Source organism: Sarcophilus harrisii, chromosome 5 (assembly GCF_902635505.1).
Source record: "Sarcophilus harrisii chromosome 5, mSarHar1.11, whole genome shotgun sequence".
Taxonomy (NCBI): domain Eukaryota; kingdom Metazoa; phylum Chordata; class Mammalia; order Dasyuromorphia; family Dasyuridae; genus Sarcophilus; species Sarcophilus harrisii.
In genome coordinates, this window is record NC_045430.1 from 189,319,177 (window position 1) to 189,344,856 (window position 25,680).

A 25,680-nucleotide genomic window follows, 5' to 3' on the forward strand; every position below is an offset into this window, starting at 1 on the left:
GCTTTGCAAACATTAAAGCGCCACATGCTATTTTTATTTTTATTATTATTATTAGTCATAACAACAGTAGCTGCCAAGCTGTGGTAGATGGCTTTGGAGAAGGAAAAATTCACTTTCATTGCAGTCAGCAGAAATCAGAATGACCATGGAAAAGTAGTTTTCAGAATCAAAACCTAAGCATCCATTTAATCGCAAAGTCCTTAAAAAATCACTCGCTTAAACTTCACTAACAGTCTAATTTTCCCCACAAACCCCCAAATGCCTAAGTTATGGCTAAAGGACTTTTTTCTAGGCCTAACTAGCCAGCTCCTCCTATCCTACAGCACCTTTCTTTGGTTGCAAAGAAGAGGCAATGTGGTGTAGTGGGATGAGTACAGGACTCAGGAGTCAGAAGACCTACATTCAAATCCCACCTGACATTTAACAGCCAAGTGACCAAGGAGAATTCACTTAGCTCCTCCGAGCCCATTTGCTCATCTGTAACAATGGTCATCTGATTTCCTATCCAATGAAGAAAGTGCCCTGTAAACCTTAAAGCATAATGTAAACATGAAGACCTTACAGAAAGTAGTAGAGGTTGAACCATATCATCCTGTCAATCAATGGGATCGCCTTAGCTCTTCACCTCGCTTCGGAAGTGGGATGGGAGTCCCAGCGTGACTTGATGCCAGATTCTAGCAGCTGAAAGGCAGATCTGTCTCTGCCGGTAAGGGGAATAAATTCATTCTGGCTACATAAAGTTCAGCAACATGCTGCATGGCTAGGCAAGAATGAACTATTAATATGGCCGCCACAACAAACACATTTGCTAGATGGGGGAGGGGGGCAGTTTTAACAGCATAAAATTTTCTACACATGTTAAAAGTTGAGTTACATTTTCACAAACATGCAATTAAAAAAGTTACCTGAATTCCTTCCATATGAGTGAAGGAACATGGGGATGGAGTTTATTTTATTAAAATAGAATATATGCATATACACAGAGGAGCGTAAAGCAAAAGGGGTGACCTACCAGAAAATACATTGTGAAAGTACAGCATGTGGTTGGTGACCCACCTGAAAGTTAAGGACGTGAACCATGCTCATGCCACAAGCACACGCTAGCGTAAGATGGGTAAGACCCTCTGGCAAGGAGATGCTGTGACCTAGGCCTTGTTTTCCAAAGGGACATGGCCACTACTTACACAGTGATCATCTTGCAACTCTTTTTCAACCTGGAATAGTTTGGTGGTCTCAGCTGGCAGGGTTCTTAAAAGTGTTTCGTTCTCTCTATTTATATTTCATATACTTTCCTCAGAAGGCCAAAGGTGGCATTTTCCTCAATGAAACCACATCAACAGGAATATGATTAATTGATGAGGGATCAAAGACTCAATGGCAATAAGGGGAACAAATGGGTATACACTGAAATTTGTACACTTCAAACTGATTAAAGAAAAAACAGACTACTTGTTTATTTTTTTTTTCTGTTGTTTATTTGGGAAAAGTGCTTCTTACAAAAAGGCAGCTGCAAAATACAGAGACCTCTGCAACAATTACTTGTTTTATCTTAAAGTGAAAGGATGGGTGGGTCCAAGGAACCAGAGCAGTAGGTGGACAGATCATGGGGCTTCCATGAATTATTTCAAGAAAAAGAGCAACAAATTACAAAGCTAAAATTCCTCCTTAAGGAATCTGGTAACAACTTACTTGAGCTCTTCTCATGGATTAGTCCCCTTAATGAAGGCTTAGTACTGCAAACTGATGTTGAGTTATAATAACTATGCTACCTGCACAGCTTAGGGGTGGAACAAGGCAAATACCCACCAAAAAAAAAAACCCCACCAAAAAAAAAAAAAACCCAAACCTCTCAAAGAGAACAAAGATTTTTCCCAAAGTGCCTTATTTGGAGAGGCTCAAGATTGTATACAATATTAAATAAAGTGAGCCACGTGACTGAGTCCCAAACTGTGCTGTTATTCTGGATAATCAGATGATGCACCACTCTATGGCTAACCCCATTTCTCTATTTATATAGACAGAGAGAGCGAGCACTGCTATATTTGTGACAACCAAATATCAAGTTACCTCTGTATCCTTTAGGATCAGTATCTGCCACAGACTGGGCTGAGACCACTAAACCAATTTTTCCCATCTGACTGGAGGCTAGATTTCATGCACCTATACCAGGATGAAATACACCAATATAGGGATGAAAGCTTTCTTTTCACACACATACACACATACACACACAACCAAACCCAGAGCCACCCAAGTCTCCCAGCCCTTGAGACCAATTCTACAATTTATTTGATAATAAACTTCTCTCCTTTCACATACAAACAATTTTCCTTTCATGCTAAACACACTAAAACCTGAACACATTCGCACCTGGTTCTGGTTACCCAGTAGTAAGTTATGTGCAAGTAAACAAGAGACCAAAACCACAATTGAACAAGTGCGTGTGGTGGAATTACAGGGTGGGGAACAGAGCTGAAAGCAGCCAGCCAAATGTAGAGATCTGACCAGAAATCTGAAATAACCATTCTTAAGTCAGGTAGTGACAAAAGATTACTTGGCCAATTTAGATTCCTTCCCATATCCCACCGCCCCTACTCCTACCCCCCTCCTCCCGCCCTCCCCCAGAATGGCCATTGCTCATGTTTGTATCTGGGCTCTTCAAAATGAGTGTGGAAGTTCTGTAAACACTAACCTGGAACTGTGTGAATCCCGTTGAAAACAGAGATGATGCAACAAACCCTAAGCTAACTGTCTGACAGTTAAATTCATTTTACAAAAACTAACTTTAAGATTTATTTCTTGTTATTTTTTTTAACAGAGAAAACAACACACTCCTGGGGGGAAGAAGGCTGGGATTTGGGAAGGAAAGGGAGACAGACCCTGGGGGTAAAAATTATTACAACAGCACCTGGAATTGATAGGCCTGCCTAGGAGAGAAACACAGGCACTGCCACAACACCACAGGAAATAGCTACTGTCTGAGGCTGAGCAGACAAGTCCAAACTCCAATGAAAGGTGCTATAGATCCAAGTCGTAATAATCTTCCAGCTCATCATGAAACAAGTCCCACTCGTCTTCAGAGTCCGTCAGGTCGTCGTCCCCACCTGCTGCCAAAAGCATAAGCAACATCTCGCCCAGCTCAAAGGTTACAACCTCATCTTCATCATTATCAAAGGGGTTGCTGCTCTCCCTCTCCTCAATAAGCTCCCAGAAGCGGTTCCTTCTTTGGGCCTGTAAGAGATATGGTGGACATGGTAGGGATGGCACTGCTGATCAATGTCTTCTAATCTATTTGTAAGGCAAAACCCCCAACATGCCAAGGGGCACGTGGAAGCAAACTTTTCAAAAGGGGCTTCCATAATAACTGATCCCCTCTAGTTATTTCTTGTTGTTTAGGATGCGAGGGAAGAACTATGATATTCTTTTCCACATCCTCTCTCTAATAGGGCAGATATGGACTACAAATACTTCTACACAAGAGTAATCTTTCTCTTTCCTTGCCTAGTTCCAATATAAAAATTTTTGATGATAAATATTATTTTCCCTCTTAAAAAAAAAAGAAAAAAAAAAGATTTACCCGGTATCGGTTTGATGTTCCCACTTTTTGTCTCTGAGGCTCCTCTCTACGGCCATCAGGGTACGCATGCTTGTAAAAACAGTTCCCTCCAAATGGGCAGCTCCCACGTCCTTCATCGAAATACCTGCATGGTTTGTTGCTGGGAGAAAAAAGTTGCACATTTTTTTTTCTCACAGAAATCAAACGGTCCTTAAATCTATTCTAATTTATTTAAAACAGTATTGGAACAGAATGTAATTTTCTGTAAAACCCTCACCTTCCATTCCTTCTATGATATACCCTCTAAATCTATATACTCTATGGGAAGAAATGCTAGAAATACTCATTTTTTTCAAAGCCAAATTATTTAGTGATTCTAGCTCCTTAGTACCAGAAAAGAAAAAAAATCTTATTACATCATAGGATGTCAAAACTGAAAAGCCCTTTAGAGAACAATAAACTAAAATCTTTTTACCATCAGTTTCAACCATATACCTATTAAAAACAAATGCAGTTTCACAAAAACAACACGTGCCCTTCACCCCCATCATATAGCACATTTAGTAAACCAGTATTATTAGGAGGAAAGTTTTATGGCAGGATCCCAAGTTTTATGTTATAACATAGCCTGATACAGGGATTAGGCCAAAGATGGAAAAGAATAGAGAAGAAAGTTAAGGAGGGAAAGTAGAGCAGTATGGGTATGAAAAGGCACTTCTTTCCAGGAGTTACTGGGGCACTTAGAAAAAGACTCTAGAATTCCTACCTCATTGCTTCCTTGTACTTCTGAATGAGTTTCTGCTTCTCTTCTTTTTCCTCCACCCAGTACTCACTTGGAATGACAAAATTTGATGTGATGCGGCATTCTGGGCAGGACCTAAAAAACAAAGAACAAGTTACAGTGTAAATGTAAAATTCATTATGAACCCTTTCCTCTAAAAACATCCTGGTGGGCCACATGAGGATTTAAGGCATCATTACTGAAAGACACACAGGAAAACTCTTCTGGACCATTTCAGATATAACAGTTTTAGGAATTCTTGGTTAGCCAGTACATTTCAAAATAACTTGGGAAAAAGGGACATTTTAAATAGATCCTTTTTTATTCTATTTAAACAAATTTATTTCTTATATCTTTACTCTCTGGGCTTTGCAGTTTTGTTGTAGTAATAAGAACACTATCTAAATGATAGAAGATTATTAGTTATATAGTGAAAGGACCATTAGCAGGGAAATGTTAGAGGACACAAGGGTCAGAACTATTAGATTCACTTGACCTAAATCAGTTAAATAAAATCTATTCATTATATAAATTCCCCATTGAATGTTCTGCAAAGCTCTTCTATCCAAATAAGAATGCATCTTGCCAACAAAGACATTAGTTTGAATGCAAAGAAAAAAAATTCCATCAGAATATTAACAGTTTTACAATAAGTTTTATTTAAATGTGGCTTTGTTCAGTCTGTTTTAAGTTGGCACAAGATGCATTTTCTACTACCACCCGCCTGGTTGAGATTAGAAAAGAACCGTACTTTATTATCTTGCTCTCAAACTGCTTAGCACTTCTCCATTTGCGGATGCACTTTAGACAGTAGGTGTGGTTGCAGTTGGAGAGAATCCCAAAGCGGCGCTCACTAGGGTTGGCTTTTTCATAGACTACCTCCATGCAGATCCCACACACCATGTCCTTACTGCGCTGGACAGCAAATGAGAGTTCCATGTCCTTCTCATGAGCCTCAATGCAAGACTAGAAGAAAGGATAAAGGAGAAAAACCTAGCAATTCATTCAACTAATACTTATTAACCATCTTCTAATGCACTGAACTAAGGGAAATATAAAAATAAGAAAGACATGGTCTTTACCCTTCAGGAGTTTATGATCCAACTGGGGTTAGATCTTTCATATACAGATATTCAACTCTAATTAATTCTTGAGTATACACAACAATGGGAGGAAATAGTGAGAATAATGCCCAAACCACATATACTTGTATTTAAAAATGTGTTTTTATTTTTCACATTTGAACAAAGGTAAAATTGTTATTATGAGAATGGACAAAAAAAATCTGCATTATATTGTGAAGACTTGATTCCAGAGAAGTTGGAACCTGCCCAATTTCCCCATTCTTCCTCTGTACCCTTTGTTCTCCATATTCCACAAACAGGAAAGACAACATCTCTCAGAATGAGAGCCTAACAACAAAACTGTAGGTAGGACCAATGAAATATTTCTAATTTTATTTAAAAGGTTAAAATATTACGGGTTCACAAAGTGAAAAAGAAAGAAACAATCGTGTTGTAAAGCACATTAAAAGTGAGGGTTCCATTAATGTCTTAAGTCTCCTTGTTGACTTACTTTTATATGCTGTGATCTCTGGGCAGCATCCACTGGGTGCAGAACCTGCAAACCACACATGTCACAGGCATCCCCATGAAGATAAACACAATTCTCCCCATAACGGCATTCTCCTACTGCTGCGTAGGGGCAAAGCTGCTTTTTCATTTCCACATTGGTTTGCTGTTTTTCTAATTCTTCCTCGATCACCATGCCCTGCAGGGGTGCTTCAGTGCAGGAAGGGGCTGCTGGGGAACATTTAAGAAATGTTACATCCTGAGTCTTGAAGGCAAAATAATACATATTTTTTTAAATGGCTAGAGAATAGAAATACAAAAGAACTTTTATGTTAAAACCCACAGCATCTTTTCCAGTTCAATTTTTTTTTTAACTCAGAAAGAAATGAAAACTATATTTCTAATACTGTTTTCTCAGAAGGGCAAGGCAACGTAAGTTTCTAATTCTTAACCATGATAAGTTCATTGTTGATTTATGATTTCCTTCGATCATCTTCATATTTCTTTGAATTTTTAAAACCTTGATTAGGTCAAATATTGTCTATCTGATTTTTAAACTAATATAGATTTCAGATTGCAGGAAAGATGTCACAACTCCTGAAAATGACAAACTATTATTACATACCCAACAGCTTTAATTTTATTCTTTGAAATACTTACCACGTCCACAGTAGGGTTGCCCAGGAACAAACTCAATGGCATTTACCCAGTCTTCCCCACCTGCTCCTGCAGCTGCAAAATTTGAATTTTCTGATTCAGCTTCACCAGTACTGGCTTCAGCAAGTGGTTCAACCAGTGTTGGGAGGCTCGAAGAGGCTGGCGGGTCGGGTTTTGCAGCTAGATTGGCAGCAGTCACTTCTTCTCGTTTCAATGGCTTGGTATGTTCATATCTAACAAATTAAAAAAAAAAGCTAATCACTGTCTAGTTGGAGTCTGTATGTAGATACACAGGACACTGATGGAAATACTCGCTGTAAGTTCATTCTGCTAAAATTCAACTCTAATTGAGGACAGCCAATTTCCATTAGTTTGAATTATGTAAGTTTTTCTCTAAATTTGACCATGAAATACATTCACACAAATAACACACAAGCAATGCTATGATATTCAACAACATTAATGTGAAGTATCTTGCCTGCTCCCATAAGATAAAACTCTCTAAAATAGAAAGCTGGTATGTGTTTTCAATCTACATACAAAAAGATGCCAGCATATGCTTACCTTCTTTTGTATCTGGCTACCTCAATGCATATTTCTAACCAAACTTCATCTTTATTCCCCTCTAAGAAATGTTTCCTGTGCTTAGGAGGAAGAAAGGATCTCAACATTGCCCTGCCCTACTCTCTGTTTGAAGGAATATGTAATCACGTAGCTAAGTCTTTTTGAAGAGGAAGAATTTAAATAGTAGTTCAGTAGGGATACTGTAGAATCCTCCATTATCATTTCCCTTTAGAAATGATGAGCACTATAAGGCAAACATAAAACTTAGGTTTGAAACAACTGCCTTTGAACAAATTACAAAACCACTTTAATATCCTAGTCAAGTAAACAGAGTATTATAAAAGAGCTTGTTGTAAAGAAACAAGAATGCAATGGAATATTACTGAACAGTAAGATGATTCAGAAAAACATGGGTCGTGCAATGAAGTAATAAGCAGAATCTCTCTCCCTTCCCCCCAAGGACTACTTCAAAATCATGAATAATGTCCGAGTTTGTTCCCAGGAATAACTTGAAGAAAAATGTACTTCTATCTCTTGTAGAAGTGAAAGGATTACAGGTTTGGACTAGTCCATAATACATATCACAAGCTCATGTGTTGGAGTGACCTGAGCTTTGTTTTCCTCTCCCTCTCTTTTATTCTTTGATACAAAGAATGATTCTCTGAGCATGGAAGAAAGAATACAGTTGGAAATGAAAGGGACATGAAGAAAAAAACAATTTTAACTAAAGAAAAAACCGCCGTCAGTAAAATTTGAGAAACAAGTTATGAATTGAGAGCTGCCTGACAGGTATAATACTCAACAGCTAACAGCAAGGGGAAAAAAAAATTACCTTCTAGAAGCCACAAAATATCCTGTAATTAACTCTTGTGGTAATAAATAATAAGGGGTGAAAGGATGAGACATGTGGAAGAGCTCTGGGCTCTTTCTTGACCCAGAAGTGTTTTCTTCAAACTACTAAAGAAAAAGAAACTAGGAAGATAAGACAGTGATCTCCCTCTACAAAATAAGAAGCTTTCGATAAAATAATTTCTAAGGTCTTTTTTTCAACCTTAGCTTTAACATTCTTTGATTCTAAACAGTGCCAAGAAACTTCTAGACAAGCAAAGTCTATGATAGTCAGAAGACTCATTAAAGAATAAAACCAGTAGCTGTGATACACATGGGCTCCATTAAGTGACTGAAAGCCTCAGAATAGGGATCCTTTCTTTACATTTCCTCTTACTGGCTAGCCCAATAGTTTACAAACAGGAAGATTTAATGATGGCAGCTAATTTCCAAGAAATTAATTTAGCAAAAAGTTAGAATCATTTAAATTTAGTCTTGGCATAAGATTTGGGTATTAGATTTAGCTATAATAAGGATTAGGGAGAAAGCTATCTTTATTTTCTTTGAAACTAAGAACTAGTTGTATATCTTTAAACCACTTGATTATCTGAACTTAACTATTTTATTAATAAAAAATTGTATTCTTGCAAAACAGGAAAAAAAGCCTAACTCTGACCTCAAGTAAGTCACCCAAAGGCAAAAAAGCCTTACTGTTTAATGAGTACCTGGCCATTGCTGAGGCACCATTGCCATCTGGTGGCAGAGCACTCTAATTAATGTTAAGATGTAATAAACTTATAATTACAACAAAGTATATGGAAAAAATAACAAAATAATTTAAAATGAATGCTGTAAAATTTTAATTACCAAACTTGATCCATAAGTAAAGATATGAAAATGAATCCATTTTCTTTCATTGTGCAAATAAAGTGTGGGTCAAACTTTGACACATTGGTTAGTTTTGCTGAACTTTATAAATTATTCCTTTAACTACTTGTTACAAGCTAATCATGAACACTGATATAATTCTTCAAAATCTATAAACAGTAAGAAACTCTTAGAAGTCCTACCTGTAAACCTAAACATATACAATTATAAAAGCAGATGCATTAGTAGATGTATTACAAGAAGACCTAATGCCTCAAGCAACAGATCTGGTCAGTGGCATCCTGCAAAGGCACTGTGGGCATTGCAAGATGGGACAGTTAGTTAGAATGAAGGAGAAAAAAGTAATCCTCATTCTATATTTTTATAAAGATCCTATACATACCAAAATATCCATAGCAATTAAGACAGCAAAAAAATGGAAGAAAATGAGTACATGCCCATCATCCAATGGAGGTATTATGTGAACCAGTTCATGGAGTTAATAGCTATGACAGCCAAGAAAACTAAAAAGAGCTATAAAAATATTATTGCCATTCTTATCAAGATATTTTATTTTCACATTAAGGTGAACTTTTCTGCTTTCTCTAATAAATTCATTTTCAGGATGTTAAAGGAAGCAATAAATACAACAAAATTTTTCTGAATCTAAAATAATGACCACAAGTTTTGAAAAGAGTTTTAAAATGTGAGAAGACATCTTCCTGCACTACTATACAGAAATAGGAAATTCATGGATGTGGATTATTGCATTTAATTTCATATTTTTTCAATATCTTGATTTTGATAAGTTTTTTCTCTTCTTTTAAAAAAATATCTTCTATGTTGATATCAGCACCCTTACAAGCACTTAATAGATATTTTATAGATTGATAGTTGCCTAAGCTTATAAATCTTAAAAATGACTGTTGACCAATCTATCTGCATGCTAAAGTATAACATTTGATACTGGGATTCAAAACTTTGTACAATATCTAGGCCCAACCTACCTTTCCAATCTTATCTGATACTAATTTTTCAGTTCCATAATCTTGTTCTACTATGTCCTTGCCTAAATTACCATCTATGTTTGAAGTAGACTCCCCTTTATCTTTTTTAGCCCACTGGAGTCTTTCTTTCCTCTGTGCAATTATCCCTCACTTTATCCTACCCTTCATTTTCTGCTTCCCCACCCCCACAATCTTTCACATCTCAAATTTTTTCTAACACTTTTGTCTAGACCTCTCCTGTGTATTTCTTTTATCAAAGTCATTTGTATTTGTCTTCTTCTTAAAGGCAAGGCCTATATTCAAATCTTTTTTTTTCAAGGAAAATTTTTTATGTATAAGATACTCAAAATTTTAAAATAATGTGCCCATACTTAATCATGAATTCCAAATTAACTCAATATATTAGTGTCTTTCTCATTTAACATAATGATATGAATTTTAGTCATGTAGTTTTAGAAATATAAATTTTTCATTATTACCATTATTATTAGTTTCAAAGATGGTTGAGATCATTAAAGTAAGGAGAGTAAAAAATAAGGTTCTATTTATGAAATCCAAATACTTCACTTAAGGAAAAAACAAGGACTTAAAATTCGTATGTCCTCTATCAGTTCATACAAAGCGTCCCAGAGTTCTCTGAATTCATCATTTATCATGATATACAAATGTAATGAAATATATATATTGGGTAGTATGATAGATATGAGGAATTCTAATCAAAACGGACTTTAATGACTCAGTAAGAACTAAGTTCAAATCTGGCCTTAAGACACTACTGTGTGATTGTGAACAAGTCACTTAATCTCCATTTGCCTCAGTTTTCTTATTAGTAAAATGGGGATAACAATAGCATCTACCTCTAAAGAAATAATCTTTCTATAGTAAGTTACTGCCAACCTTTTAAGTGTGTGGAAATAAGGTTTCTAGTTCAAGTATCAAAGAGGTACCTAAGGTTTGGGGAACTTGCTTTGTTATAGCAAATAACTAGAAACATCTTAAATGTAAAAGTCAAACTGTTATGTCAGGGTAAAGAAATCTATCTTTCCATAAATTTTACAAATTAGGATTGAAATACAGATAAATAGATCCACATATATGCTTTCACTGGCACAATAATAGCTAACATTTTTTATGTATGCAAAGTACTTTATAATTATTATTTCATTTGATTCCCCACAGCTCTTTGTGGTGATGGTGATAATGATGTTCAGTTATGTCTGCCTCTTTGTAATCCTGTTAAGGATTTTCTTGACAAAGTTACTGGGAGTGATTTGTCATTTCCTTTAGCAGATCATTTTGTTGACAAGGAAATTGAGGCAAACAGGGTCAAGTGATTTGCCCAGGGTCACAAAACTAGCAAGTATGTGAGATCACATTTGAATTCAGGTCTTCCTGATTCTAGGATTGGCACTCCATCCACTGGGCCACTTAGCTGCCTCTGTGAGGAAGACATTATTATTATCTTGAGCCTAAGAGGGGTTGCACTAACTTGTAAATATCTAAGGCAATATTCAAAGCCCAGTAATTCCCAGTGAGAAAATTCCCTCTACTAATACAGATACAAAATGTGAGAGGTTAAATTGATTTGACTACTGACACAGCCAGTAGAGACACAGACTATGTAACTTGACTCCAAGTCTTTTCGAATGAGGCCAGCTCTTTATTAACTAAACCACAGAGCTTCTTACAATGGATGACAATGAGAGAAAAATTGTTTATATATATAGATGTAATTTTAGAAATAGTACAATAGGAAAAAATACATACATTATATAAAAGGAAAATATATATAAAGAATAGAACAAAGGAGAAAGGGATAAAAAAGAAGGCTTTAAGTTGTTTTCTAGTAACTACACAAAATCTTTTTTTTTAGAGTTAATGATGTTATATGGGACAAAGACCACCAGCTCAAATAAATCAAATAAATTAAGTAGATTTCTCAAGGTAAAAGCAGAAAGGAATTTTATTACGATCCCCAGAGAGAAAGGGAGTCTCCTTCCCCACAAGCAGTTAGGCAAGGACAGGCAAGGCCCAGTTAACAAACAAAAATTATATAGGGGTCTGGGCTAACACTCCCTATGGCTGGATCTTTGCCCTGATTAGCCAGGACAAATGATCTCACATTCTAAGTCATAAATGAGGAAAAACTTTCAACCCAACTTCATCTTTAGGATTAATAAATTACCTTATATGGGAATTTCAGTGCCAAGGTGGCCCCAACTTAGTCTCACAAAGAAAAGGTACCACTCCTTGTAAACCATGTGATTTCTGGAGAAAGAAACCTAGCCCTGGGGCCCAGCTGACCTTCACTCAATTTTTACAACAGTGAGTGTCTCCATCTTGAGAGATAGTTTTCACAGTTCATTTCATCCAATGCCAAATATACATAATTCGTTTTGTTGTTTAAAAACAATTATGTAACAAAATTGTTTGAAATAAGTTTAAAGCCACAGGAAGGATGTGGAAGAACCACATGTGCACTAGGAGAGATGCTATTTTTAACTAGGGGTAAAACAAGTTAAAGTTATAGTTGATGATTTTCCTGTGCTGACACACCCTAAACAAAGTTCTCCCCGATACCCAAGCTTAACACATCTTATAAACTTGGGGAGAAAGGGAGGGAACAAACCTTAGAAGAATTTTAAAATATAAGTCACTAAAAGAATGGAAAAGAGTAAATTACTTTTAAGACTGAGAGATCCTTTAAAAATAGGATTTTCTTTAATAAACAAAAAGGACACAAAATAGTTACCTAAAAAGTGGGAAATGGTTTAAACTGCTAAAGAATGTAATGGAATAACATTACATAACAAGGAATGAAAGATGGGAAGAAATCTAAGAATCATAGGAGGATTTTAATGAAGTGATCCAGAGTAAAGAAAACACAACCCACAGAATAAAACAGTGAATATGATAACACAAATAAAGCTAACAAAACTCCAATATGGCAATAAATATAAGACCATACTATAAAAATTAAAGGACACACAGTTCAAAACTGAATAGTAGGCCCTCACCTGCAGCGGTCTCCATAAGCACAGCACCCTCGCTGATAATATCTGCACACCATGGCAGACTGACTAGTGGAGAGGTCATGGGAATAACGGCAGTTGTTTCCTTCTTTGCAAACCCCATGCATGAAATACCTGTAAGATGGACCAAAAAAAAAAAAAAAAAAAAAAAAAAAAATTCATTTTCTTATATAAAAACACCAATATGAAAAGTTAGTTTACTTAAATGACTCATCAATTTCCCATCATACTAAGTGGTACTACACAGCACACGTACATGTGCACACACACACATACAATCTAGATGGTGACTGAATATATTAATTTTATTACCACTTTTTTAAACATTTCTCTTATTTTTTATCACCATGATCAATGAACAAATAATTGATTTAAATTTTGCAATGAAAATTATTTCACCACTAAACTCTCACCACCTTATTGGATGAATTAACAGTATTTAATTAGCATTTTTGAGATTTACACAGAACATTACATTATTTAATTTTATCTCTACCACAGAGAGGTAAGTACTATTTTCATTTTATAGATGAGGAAACTGAGGCAAACAGGGTTTGCCTATGTCTATGAAGTTTTATAACTACTAAATGTCTGAGGAAGGATTTCAATTCAAGCCTTTCTGACTCCAGATCCAGCATTCTATCAACTATACACTTAGTTGTCTCTATATGAATGAAATGAACAATCATTCCACCATAAGAAATAATGAAGAATTCAGAATAGGAAGATTGTTCTGTGATGCTACATTTAAAGAAAGTAGAACAAAAGGAAGAATAAACACAATAACTAGCTGCAACACTAAGCCGGGTCAATTTGGACTAACTGCATTGAATAATCTTAGTTTCAGAGAACAGACAATATAACATACATCACTTATAGTAGAAAGGGAACTACTAGCATAGAATGCTGCCTACTTTGTTAGCTCAGTTTGTTTTACCCACACTATTAGTCTTCTTGATTAAAAGGGAAGGTTCAATTGGAAGTTCAATTAGGACAATTTGTAGCTTGTCCTTTGTTCTGGAAGAGGACTATGATATCAGAGAGATGATGCTATGACATTCAAGTCAATCGAATTTAAGTGCAAGAGGGCTGTGCAGAGCACAGTACAATGGGAATAACTGCAATATTAAAAGATAACAAAAAATGTTAATAAAATGAATAAAGGGGGGAAAGTTATCAGAGAGATGAGTACCCATAAAACTTCAATATTTGACGACTGAGATCTTCAAGAAAAGGGAAAGAAGTGTAATGGTAGCAGAGAGCAGAGGATGACTGCTTAGTTAATTGCATTGGCTCTTTCAATATCTTAATGCTGGAAAAACACTAAAAAAAGGTTACTATTTTTATTTTCTTCAAGAAAGTTTGTTTTGACAATTATGGTCTCTACTATCTACTTCTGGCAAAATCTTGCTTGAATTCTTCTGTATTGGGTCATTTCCTTTAACATGCAAACATGCTACTAATGGATCAAATAAAAGCATGATTATATAATTTCTGCACCCAAACCTTATTCAAACATAATTTGTAGATGCAGATTTAAAGAACAGCTGAATTTAACCCGAGTTAAAAAATATGTAGTTTTCAGAAGACGAATTCAATTGCATTTCTTGCTGCTTTATCAGTAAGTTTTAACTCTTAGTTGATAGGAAAGTCACAATTTTAGAAAGAATTTTTAAAACACCTAATAATATTCTTCACAATCCATATCATTTATTAATTATGATAATAGGTTACTGAACATAATGAGTGTGCCTTTTCTTTCTTTTATCACTTAAGCACGATACACATTCTCTGCACAGTAGGATAAATATTTGTAGAACTGAATTTATCCTCAGGGCAGTGAGAAATTACAGAAGACTTTTGAGTCATATAGTAAAAAGATGAAAATTACATTCATCTGAAATTAAAGGAAAATGGAAGAAAACAGAGAAAAGAAGAGAGAAATAGGAAAATCAAGGCAGTTGAGATATATTTAACTGGCTCCTGGACATGGAGTCAGAAAACTTTGTTTCAAATGGTGACTCTCCCAACACAGGACAAATCACTTGGCCTTTTATGACTTCATCTATATTCTAAAGCTATGGTTTATAGTTTAAACAAAAGCTATTGGTTCCTAAATTGTAAACCAATTCAGCTTTATAATCTTGGAGCTTAAGGAGTTACAAACTCACATTCCCTTTCCTCCTCCCAATTATACGGATAATCTATCATCAAAGAATGACTGTTAACTGAACAAAGTCCGATTGCCACAGTCCATAGGGCCAGCTCTAGATAGCCTTTCTTTCTCCTTTCCTTTCTCCAGGGCTGGGAAAGCAGAAATGGTGTCTTTTTGAAGGGTCCTTTCATGGTTGGCTTATTAGGCAGAGCTCAGGACTTAAATTAGTTCAAATCTTGCCCCAATCATTTAACATTTGTCTCAGTTTTTTTTTTTACTGAGAGAGAAAAAAAAAAGACGTGGGTTGGTCTGATGGGCTCCAAAGGTATTTCCAGGTCTAAATCTATGATTCTAATTGGGGACCAGACAGAAAATGACAGAAAACATATTCAGCTGACAAGTCAGTATTTCCAAGACCCAAGATTTTGCTGTCAGTGTTTACTATTGAGCTTGGCACATAAAGTCTTCTTTACTTTGCCTTTCCCTTATATTTCTAGTCTTATTTCATATTTCCCCTTCACGGACTTTACATTCCAGATAAATTAAATTACTAGCTATTCTCTAAACTCAAAATCTTCTCACCCTCAAAATATACAGACTGTCCTCCATCCTTGGAATACACATTTTCTCATAACTCACTCTCAGAAACCCCAAGTTTCCATCAAGGATCAACTCAGCAACATCTCTTCCTAGATCTCCATCTGTTAATGTCCTCTCCCTTCTAGCATTACCTTGTATAAATTTAACAGTTGAATATAAAGTTTACCAGCACCTTACCATAAAGTATAAATTGCTATAGGGTAAAGAATGTTTAAATGTTTTGTTCCTGTATCCCTACGGTCTCAATGTTTAATGAAGACTATAAGACAGAAGTGATGTTCAATTTAGAGAAATAGCAATCTGCACTTTGCAGGTTATCAGGGAACTGTTGGTAAGGAAATATGAATAGCTATAATTGTCATTTATATGCTTCATGCTTTAAAAATACCTTTACTTTCTTATTATCTCATTCTAAGACTATGATGGTGAACCCCAGAAAATTCTAAGGATAAGAGAACCACAGAAGTTAGCACTCATACGGATGTTCTAAAAATCATTTGGTCTGACCCCAAGTTATCATTTTAAATATGAAAAAACCAAGGCCTAGAAGTTAAGTGACTTGTCCAAGTTATGCTCTTTCACTTGAGTGTTTTAAAATGTCACTTTTTAATAAGTATTTAAGGGTCTCAGGACAAATTTTAGAAGGAAGATAAAATGATTCAAAAAGAGTAGAAGGAAACCAATGACCAAACAAGGGGCCTGGCACACCACAACAAATAACTATGCTCTTCCTCTAGAGCAATTTTAAACACCCTGAAGAAGGATCATTCCATATTCTATAGCAGTTGTTCTCAGGGTTCCCTGAAGAGAATATAAAAGGGTGGGGTTTGAAAGCCAATACTATTTTCATAACACTAAGACATTTTAATTTCTAACAGTACACATCAATAGATTTAAACTACATAAACAAAAGCTCTCTGGGGAAATAGTCAATAATTTTTAAAACTATAAAAGGGTCCCAAAGTCAAAGTGTTTGAGAACCACTGCCCTAAAAAACTGTAAGAAGGGCATTAGCAAGTAAGAGACATTCTATTACTAATTTATAGTTGGTTAACTCCCTCCTAATCTGTGCAATGGTCAAAGACAGACCTGAAAGTTGGAAGTTATATTGTCTTCTTAGAACACATATCTAAAATAGTGTACTCATTCAACAAACATCTATTTGACTGTGGTCAAAAGTACTGTGAGGTAACAAGGGACCTATGATAAGATTATGAAACACCTGTCTAGGTGACTATAGAGACATACTTCCTTATTTATAGAGAAAACAGAGTGAGGGAAGTGAAAGAGTTATCATATAGTGGACTCAATCATTACATCAGTAAATGAGGGAATCAAATCCCAGGATAAGAAGTCTCATATATACCATTAAGCATCCCTGCCTTAATCTCTAAACAAAGGTCTTAGAATAGAAGTATATCAGAACAATATATTCCCTATATTGATAGAATTTTATTCCTTCAAAAATAATTATTAAATGGCTACTATGCATAAGACTGCGAACGATGCCCATGTATAATTTACCTTTTGTCTCTCATATAATACAAGTAACTACAATACAAAAGAATAAATACCCAGTGTCATAAAAGGGGAACAATCAAAATCTACCAGAAAAGATTTCTGGTCAGAAGTATTCTGCCATGAGAGAAGTGGTAGTTGAACTGGATATTTAAAAATGGGCAAAGTTTCTGATAAGCAGTGGTTGGGTGGGAGAGAACAAGGGAACAGAGATAAAATACAGCAAGGCATAATGTGAGGGATAGTGAACTGAATTTGGCTAAAATGTAGGGTTACTACACCTCAGAAGATAAGTTACTCACCTGGGTTACGTTATTATTAGTTAAAAACTTTTCACATATAAAAAAGTCTTACATAAAACTGTTTGATCTCAAATTTCTAATATAGTAACTCTTATTAGAATATTTCTCAGAATTAGAATTTTATTAGCATTTTTCTTATTAGAATATATCTTAAATATTCTAATAAGAGTTACTATTCTCACTTTTCACCTGGCTGTACTACTATGAGATTTCTCATCATGTTTCTTCCCTTTCAGGTACCTTCCCCACTTCCTCCTACTTTTCAGCCTTCCATGTTATGTTCCCCCATTAGATGGTATACTCATTGAGCATAAGGACCATCTTAATTTTATTTTTGTATTTAGCACAGTGATTGGTACCTAATAGTAACTTAGTCAATAAGCACTTATTAAGCACCTACTACATGCCAGGCACTTGGCTAAGGGCTTAATAAATGTTTATCAATTCTATTGTTATATAGAGAATACACTAAAATATCAACTAAAAAGAAATAGCTTCTATTCTAAGATGAAGAATGCTTTTTATGTTAAGTGAAAACAATTTAGGTCTCAAGATATGAAGTCAGGTGTCTAAGCCAGTAAATACTGAAGGAAATAATTGTTTTTTAATCTTTACATAGATAACTTGTACATAATTGGCTTTTTTTCTCTTTTTTTTTTATTGAAGCTTTTTATTTTCAAAATATATGCACAGATAATTTTTCAACACTGACCCTCACAAAGCCAAATGTTCCAAATTTTCCCCTCCTTCTCCCCTGGATGACAAGCAATCCAATATATGTTATACATGTTAAATCCAATATATGTAAACATTTATACAATTATCTTGCTGCACAAGAAAAATAGATCCAAAAGAAAACGAATAAGAAAACAAAATGCAAATGAACAACAACAAAAAGAGTGACAATGTTAAGTTGTGATCCACACTCAGTTCCCACAGTTCTCACTCTGGGTGTAGATGGCTCTCTTCATCACAAGATCAGTGAAACTGCCTTCAATCATCTCATTGTTGAAAAGAGTCACGTCCATCAGAATTGATCTTCCTATAATCTTTTTGCCATGTTCAATAATCTCTTGGTTCTGCTCATTTCACTTAGCATCAGTTCATGTAAGTCTCTCCATGACTCTCTGAAATCATCCTGCTGATTGTTTCTTATATAATAGTAATATTCCATAACATTCATAGACCATAACTTATTCAGACATTCTCCAACTGATGGGCATCCACTCAGTTTTCAGTTTCTTGCCACTATAAAAAGGGCTGCCACAAACATTTTTTGCACATGTGGTCCCTTTCCCTCCTTTAAGATCTCTTTGGGATATAGGTCCAATAAAAATACTACTAGATTAAAGGATATGCACAGTTTAATAATTTTTTGGGCATAGTTCCAAATTGCTCTTCAGAATAGTTGGATCATTTTACAATTCCACCAACAATGTATTAGTGGTCCCAGTTTTCCCTCCAACATTTGTCATTATCTTTTTCTATCATCTTAGCCAGTCTGAGAGATATGCAGTGGTACCTCAGAATTGTCTTAATTTGCAAGAAATCAATTTTCTAATACATTTTGAAACTATTTTTTTAGGGGTAGGTTGGAGTGAAAAATGATGATCATCACATAAGAAACTCCAAGTATAGACCCTCTCTCAAAAAATGGAGTCAATTCATCAACTGAACTAGTAAGGACTTTCTGTAACTTAAATCTTAAGTTGCCTGGGACAGAGAGTCACTCATTTGCCTATGATCACATGCTAATATGTGCCAGAAATGGAATTTCAATCAGATTTCTGAACTCCAAAAGCAAAACCTTCATCTACTATGCCAAGTTGCCTCAATTATCTGTTGAGGTCTCCAACATGCTTCTAGTTAACTAGTGATTATCCCCAACTTTTCACACTTTTGCTTACCTTCCTTAAATTAATAGTTTCTAACACTTCTCAATTCTACATGCATATCATCCTTTCCATCTGAGATGGATATCACCCTAATCCAGGCCTCTCACTCTTAAGACTAGTGTACAATAGATTCCCAGTTCTTTTAATAATAATAATATTTACATAGCACTTAAAAGTTTGCAAAGTGTTTTGCAAATATTACCTTTATGCTTTCGAAGTAGGTGCTATTATTATCACCATTATATAGATGAGGAAATTACATATGAAGCTTTAATGGCCTTTAGAATCAAATACAAACTACTGCTTGATATTTCAAGCCCTTCACAATTTGATTCTATAACTCGTCCTTCTAGGGCGATTATACTTATCTCCCACAATGGTCCACCCAAACTGGCCTATCTACTGGGTTCCTTGAATCTCATGGTACCATTTCCCATTTCTTTGCCAAGGGCTATGTCCAATGCCTGGATTGTTTTTACTCTTCCTCTCTAATCACCATGTATTTTTTATGTGCTGTTACTTAGTTGCAAAAATGTTGGATTTACCTTATATAAGATTCTTATTATTGGAGCAATGCAAGGTTGTATTTGTATCTTACCACTTAGCATATTACCTGACACAACGGAGGCATTTAATAAACATTTGATGATCGACTTATAAGCTCATAATTATGTAAAAGGGCATGTAAAAAGATGGCGGCAAATAATAAATACATACAAAATATATGTGTGTATATATCCCTGCAAGAAAAACTAAAGACCTTGAATAAACTAAGGCTTATTTAAAAAATTAATTTTTAAATTGTACTCAGAATAAAGAAGTGAAGGTGATGGCACCACTGATTAGGTAAGATGATAATGTTAACCAGAAGGCAGTGAAAATATAGAACTTCTCAGTTCCTATTTTCATCTTCAAAAAGTAGACTAGTCTTCACCCTGGAAATTATAGAACAGGCAATGTAAACAGGGCTATACCTGGGGAGGACAGATGAAAAGAATACTCGCTGTTCAAATGTATTCAAGTATTCAGGCCTTTAATAATTTGCAGAAATAATCTCAGAATCACTGACTTGTTGGAAACCTCCAAAGAACTATAAAGTGCAGTAGATTTGCATAATTAAGGCTTTATGCTAAAAATAGAGGGAAAGGAGAATCCATGAAACTACAGGTCAGTTTGACACTGATCTCTAAAAAAAAATTTTAAAATAGATCATTCAGGGAACAGTATGTAAGCATCCAAAAATTAATGCAATGATCATTGTGACTTGCCAACATATGTTTACAAGCCAAGTCTGGCCAAGATAATCACACATTTACCGAACTTCCTACTTTCCCCTTTTCTAATAAGGTTGTTAGTTTGATAGACAAATGGAATATTGTAGACATAGCATATCTGTTGCAGCCAAGATTTTAAGAATCTTTCATAACAGCCTGGTAGATAAAAAACTTAAAAGTGTTAATTTGAACTTTGATGAATAACTCCATGAGAGAATTTGATTAAATGGTTGGTCTAGTCTATTCAAAAAAGTTAAGTGACATGGAGGCTCTCATACAATTATCAAATTTTTAGATTATACAAAAACAGGCTAACATACAAAATGATAGAATTTAATTCAATAAGATCTTAACAAGCAAGCAAAATCTTGCTCATGATATAGGCATTATCAAGGGGTGACAGAATAAAATTAAAATTATAGCAATCCAATAATAAATAATCAAAAAGAAAAAAGAAGAGGCATCTAAAAGAACAAAAACAACTATTGTGGAAACATCAAGATGACATTTAACAAGGATAAATGGAAAGTTCTCTATTATATTTAGTTGTATTTTAATGGCCAAACTTGGACACAAGAGGCACTGTCAAAATATGATTTCCTCCCTTCGCTGCAGAAGGGAAGGCTGATAAACCACCTCTACATTTAAGTTTTTTAAAAAAAGAAAAGAAAAGAAATAAAAAGAAAACTATAAGAGTAGGTAGTTCTAACAAGGCAGCCATACCGGGAAAGACTGGGGAAGTTGCTTTTCAAAAACATATGATAGGCACCGAATACTTCACTTTGCTTGCTTGTTCCTTCCCCCAAGCTTCATCAAGACAGACAGAAAATGCTTGCATCCCTGAAGGGGAAGAGGAAAAGGTCATCAAAAGAAAGGAGGTCTACTACTCATTGATGGCTAGTACAAAGGCTTGATGGGCCAATTCTGTTTTTCTCTCCCAAAGAAGCAGTGCCAAGAGAGCATTTGGATGGACGTCTCTCTCTCTCTATCACGTATTCACATATATTCCTCTTGGCAGTTTGAGGTTAGGAGATGTATCCCTACTATAGACATTAATTCCAATATAAAGACTGTGTGTAATTCCACAATAGATAAGCAAGCATCGTAAGTTTACTTATTACTTTTACTTTTAAAAGTGCACAGAAATGTTATTTAGATTTCTTTGGTTTCATTGGTTTTTTTGTTGTTGGCGGGTTTTTATTTATTTATTTTTTAGTTAAAAAAAAAAAAAAAAAAAAAAAGACTTGAAGGAGTTTTAGTTGGCTGCAGGCTAAATGAGTCAACAGTATAACTGGGCTGCTAAAGCTAACATAACCTTAGGCGGCATTAAAAAATATAGTACCCACATCATGGAAAGTAAAAGTCTCACTGTACTATGTGCTACTTAGACTACACAGTGGAGTACTGTGTTCATTTCTGAATGCCACGTCTTAACACAGCCACTTAAAAACTATAGAGTCTGTTCAGAGAATAACTTAGGTGTGAAGTTTGAAGGCACTATGAGTTTTGGGAAAAAAAGATACAAGGAGACACAATACATCAAATTAATTTTGATATCCATATAAACTTTGATCAAAAATAAATCAAATCAAATAAAAAAGAGGGAGTCTCCCTGCTTGTCTTGCTCCAGAAAGCAAAATGGGGAAAAATCAATATATTACAAAAAGACAGAACTGACTTAACAATATCACTTTTTCATAATGGAATGAGTTCAAGTTGTAGTGGACACTCCCTCCTTTCTAATCATATGACTTGGATTCAAGATTTAGAAAGTTAAGTACTTCTATTCAAGATACTGATTAAGAATTTTAGAATCAATTATATGACATGGGAGATACTGATATAGGAACACCCAGCATGGTGTGCTTCAGAGAAGGTGGTGTACTCACTCTATAAACAAAAGTAGAATTAAATTAGCTCAGAAGACGTGAAAAATGCGCAAAGTTAGAGAACCTACCCCAAATGTTTATGGGGACTACCTGTGTCTGACCTGTGGCCGAGCATTCCGAGCTCATATTGGTTTGATCAGCCACAGTTGGACACACTGTAATTCGACTCTAAAATAGAGATGTCGTTTTAGTCCTCTTCAAGAACGAAGAACAGCAACCAACCAATAGCCAGGGACTGAAAGGGCTAAAAAGCTAAATGAGTTATTATCCCTACCTCCAGGAAATTTATATCCAGTAAAAGAGCTGCAGCAACCAAATAACAGCAAAGACAACATAGGAGACAGAAAATGTCAGTTCAGATTCTAGCTCTGCCACTTAGTAGCTGTATACCCTTGGAAAGGTCACAAACTCTTAGATGCTCAGTTTTCTCCATTGTAAATACCCATCTCAGAATTGTTTCGTAGATCACTTGAGACAACATAAATTGAGACATACAATTTGTAAGAAGTGAAACTCTATAAAACATAGCAACTATTACAAGTGATTGTTAACATAAAAGAGAACCCAAGTGTCTAAGAGGATACAAAATAACAGTTGAGAGGAAGAGAAATTACTTGTACCTGAGGAAGATCAAGAAAACTTCATGAATTACATTTAAGTTTCAAAAACTGGAAAAGAATTAAATAAAGATGGGAAGGAGGACATTTCATGGAAATTTTTGTTGTTCGGTTACATCTATCTCCTCTTTGTGACCCCAGATGGTGTTTTCTTGGCAAAGATACTGGCATGGTTTACCATTTCCTTCTCCTGCTCATTTTATAAAGAAACAGAGGTAAAGAGAATTAAAGGACTTGCCCAAGGTCATACAGCTGGCTAGTGTCTAAAGCCAGAGGAAGTTGAATCCTCCTGACTCCAGATCCAGTCCTCAATCCATTATGTCACCCAAGTTTGGGAGGCAGCAAGTACATGAAAGAGGAAATACTCTCAGTGCAAGAGCAAAAATGGTCAGAGAATCATACATTTAAATCAGAATCCACTGAATCCAACCCCCTCAATTTATATATGAAGAAACAAGTAGAGAGATTAAGTGACTTGCCAAGAGTCAAAGATTTTAACCCAGGTTCCTGACTCCAAGTTCAGTCCTTTATTCACTATTTCATGCTGCCTCTTTAAACAGGAGTTGGAGCCAAGTCATAGAGCTTGAATGTTAGGTCTATGCTTTTATCTCCCAATTTGTGGGTTGTGACACCATATGGGGTCTTGTAAGTGAATGCAGGGATCATTATAAATTATCAGTAAACGTCTTGATTTGTATACTATTTTACATATATGGGGTCAAGTAAATATTTCTCAGGTGAAAGGGGGTCATGAATAGAACTAAGTTTAAGAAGCCCTGCTCCATTTCACAAGCAATTTAAAGCCAATGAATATTTCTGGGCATAGTTCAAATTTAGAGTGATGCTAGGAACTTTTAGTGGGCAACAGCTAAAATTGACTAAAACAGTAGAGATATGTGGCAGGAAAATCACCCTGGATAGGTAAAAGGTAATTCCGACCCTCACTAGGATATTCTGGAGGAAGAACAGATAAATTGGTCCCCAATTAGATGGGAGTTTCTATCTCCTGCTTCCATGTCTTTGTCCAAGTAGGATCCAATGTCTATAATGCACTCCTCTCTAATCTTAATTTTGCTGTTCAAAGCACAGCTTAGATGCCACCTCTTACAAGAGATCTATTTTCCCCAGATATTCCCATCTCCCTCTCAGAATTACTGTGTGTGTGTATTTTTTTTTCTTACACTTGTAATTTTATATCCCAAATAGATTGTCAACTTTTCAAGGGTAAGGATAGTTTCATTTAAATGCACTCCCAACTCTATCAAGTATGCTCTTCAACTAGCAGAGGATCTTATAAATAAGAGCTCAATTAAATCCCATTGGTGAAATTAATTGGGGGAGGTGGAGGAAGGATGAGAGGAATAAGAAAGGAAGAAATACAGAAACAATTTTTGAACTTGGTGGACAAAGATTCCCTCAAAATTTTAAGAATTTCTGGACATAGTAATTTTATGTTGTATCTTTGACTTTCTCTATTTTTCTTGATTATTTCATCTTTATTAATCATTTCTATGAATATGATTCTCTAATCTTTATCTCCAGGACCATTCTTTCCCCTAAGCATGAGGTTCACATTTTTAACTACCTGCTGAACATCTCTTGGATCAAATTAAAAAATGCCCAAAGTTGAATTTCTTGCCCCCTTCCAAAAACCTGCCCATCTTCCTAATATTATTTCTACACCAGCATTTTCCTTAGTTATCCAGGAATAAAAATCTCCAGATATTTGCTTCTTTTTTCTCTTACATCTAATCAGTTGCCAAACTCAGTTCTGTCCGCTTTAACTCAACATTTCTTTAATTTCTCTCTTTTTCATTCCTTTTATCCTAGCTCTCCATAATCTCACTTAGACTACTGTAACAGTCTCTTAAGACACCTCCCCAACTCAAAGTCCATCAACATACAGTGGCCTAATCTTCAAATTCAGAATTCTGATCATACCACTTCCTTAGTCAATATATCTACCCAGCTCAATACATACTATAGTCTCTTCATATGCTCATTCAACATGCTAATTTATCACTAAGGCCTTAAGAATAGAACAAACTCCTTATTCCACCTCTACTATCCCCAGCACTTTGCACAGAGTAGATACTTAATATCTGAACCAAACCTCTTGAAAACTTGAACTCTGTGGCCAGATGGAACTCATCAGGAGCTTGTTAAAGTTTCAGGAACCAGCCAATATGCTTACAGGCATTAATTACAATTCCCTAGACACTTAGGAATATGTCTTTGTTGATTAATTTAATGTTTAATCATGAAATCTTTTTTTACTGTAATTTAATTCTTTTTGCTGGTACAATAGTCTTTGCCACTAGATGGAGGTTTTCTGATGGCACAGTGCTTGTACTTCCTCGTACTTTCCATTTTGCCTAACACACATCTCAGATATACTTAGTTGATTTCATTGGATCATTTCATTAATAGAGATTTTAATAAGGAAAGTTTTTTTTAAAACACAAAAGCAATTTCAAATAATTTTTAGGTTAAAAAATTGAGTAACATATCAAAGCACATGGACACCATTTTTTCATCTTAGTACCTTTATTTTAATGGACATATAG

The 25,680-nt window shown here is 35.3% G+C and overlaps 1 protein-coding gene across 3 annotated transcripts in view; it reads right to left on the bottom strand.

Annotated features, from left to right (window-relative positions):
* Window positions 1-25: 25 nt before the first annotated feature.
* MKRN1 (makorin ring finger protein 1) overlaps window positions 26-25,680 on the bottom strand; it is a 30,446-nt gene continuing 4,791 nt past the window's right edge. Inside the window, exons 1-8 of one of the 3 annotated variants that reach the window (XM_003771675.4) lie at window positions 21,331-21,417; window positions 12,849-12,977; window positions 6,569-6,798; window positions 5,913-6,139; window positions 5,089-5,303; window positions 4,323-4,433; window positions 3,578-3,716; window positions 26-3,231 (exon numbers count right to left, since the gene is read on the bottom strand). In XM_003771675.4, the coding sequence (XP_003771723.3) occupies window positions 3,019-3,231; window positions 3,578-3,716; window positions 4,323-4,433; window positions 5,089-5,303; window positions 5,913-6,139; window positions 6,569-6,798; window positions 12,849-12,977; window positions 21,331-21,365 (1,299 nt within the window). In that variant the 5' untranslated portion in view covers window positions 21,366-21,417 and the 3' untranslated portion in view covers window positions 26-3,018. Of the gene's footprint in view, window positions 3,232-3,577; window positions 3,717-4,322; window positions 4,434-5,088; window positions 5,304-5,912; window positions 6,140-6,568; window positions 6,799-12,848; window positions 12,978-21,330; window positions 21,418-25,680 lie in introns of those variants that run through there. The other 2 variants (XM_031939199.1, XM_031939197.1) reach the window with 2 other exon arrangements.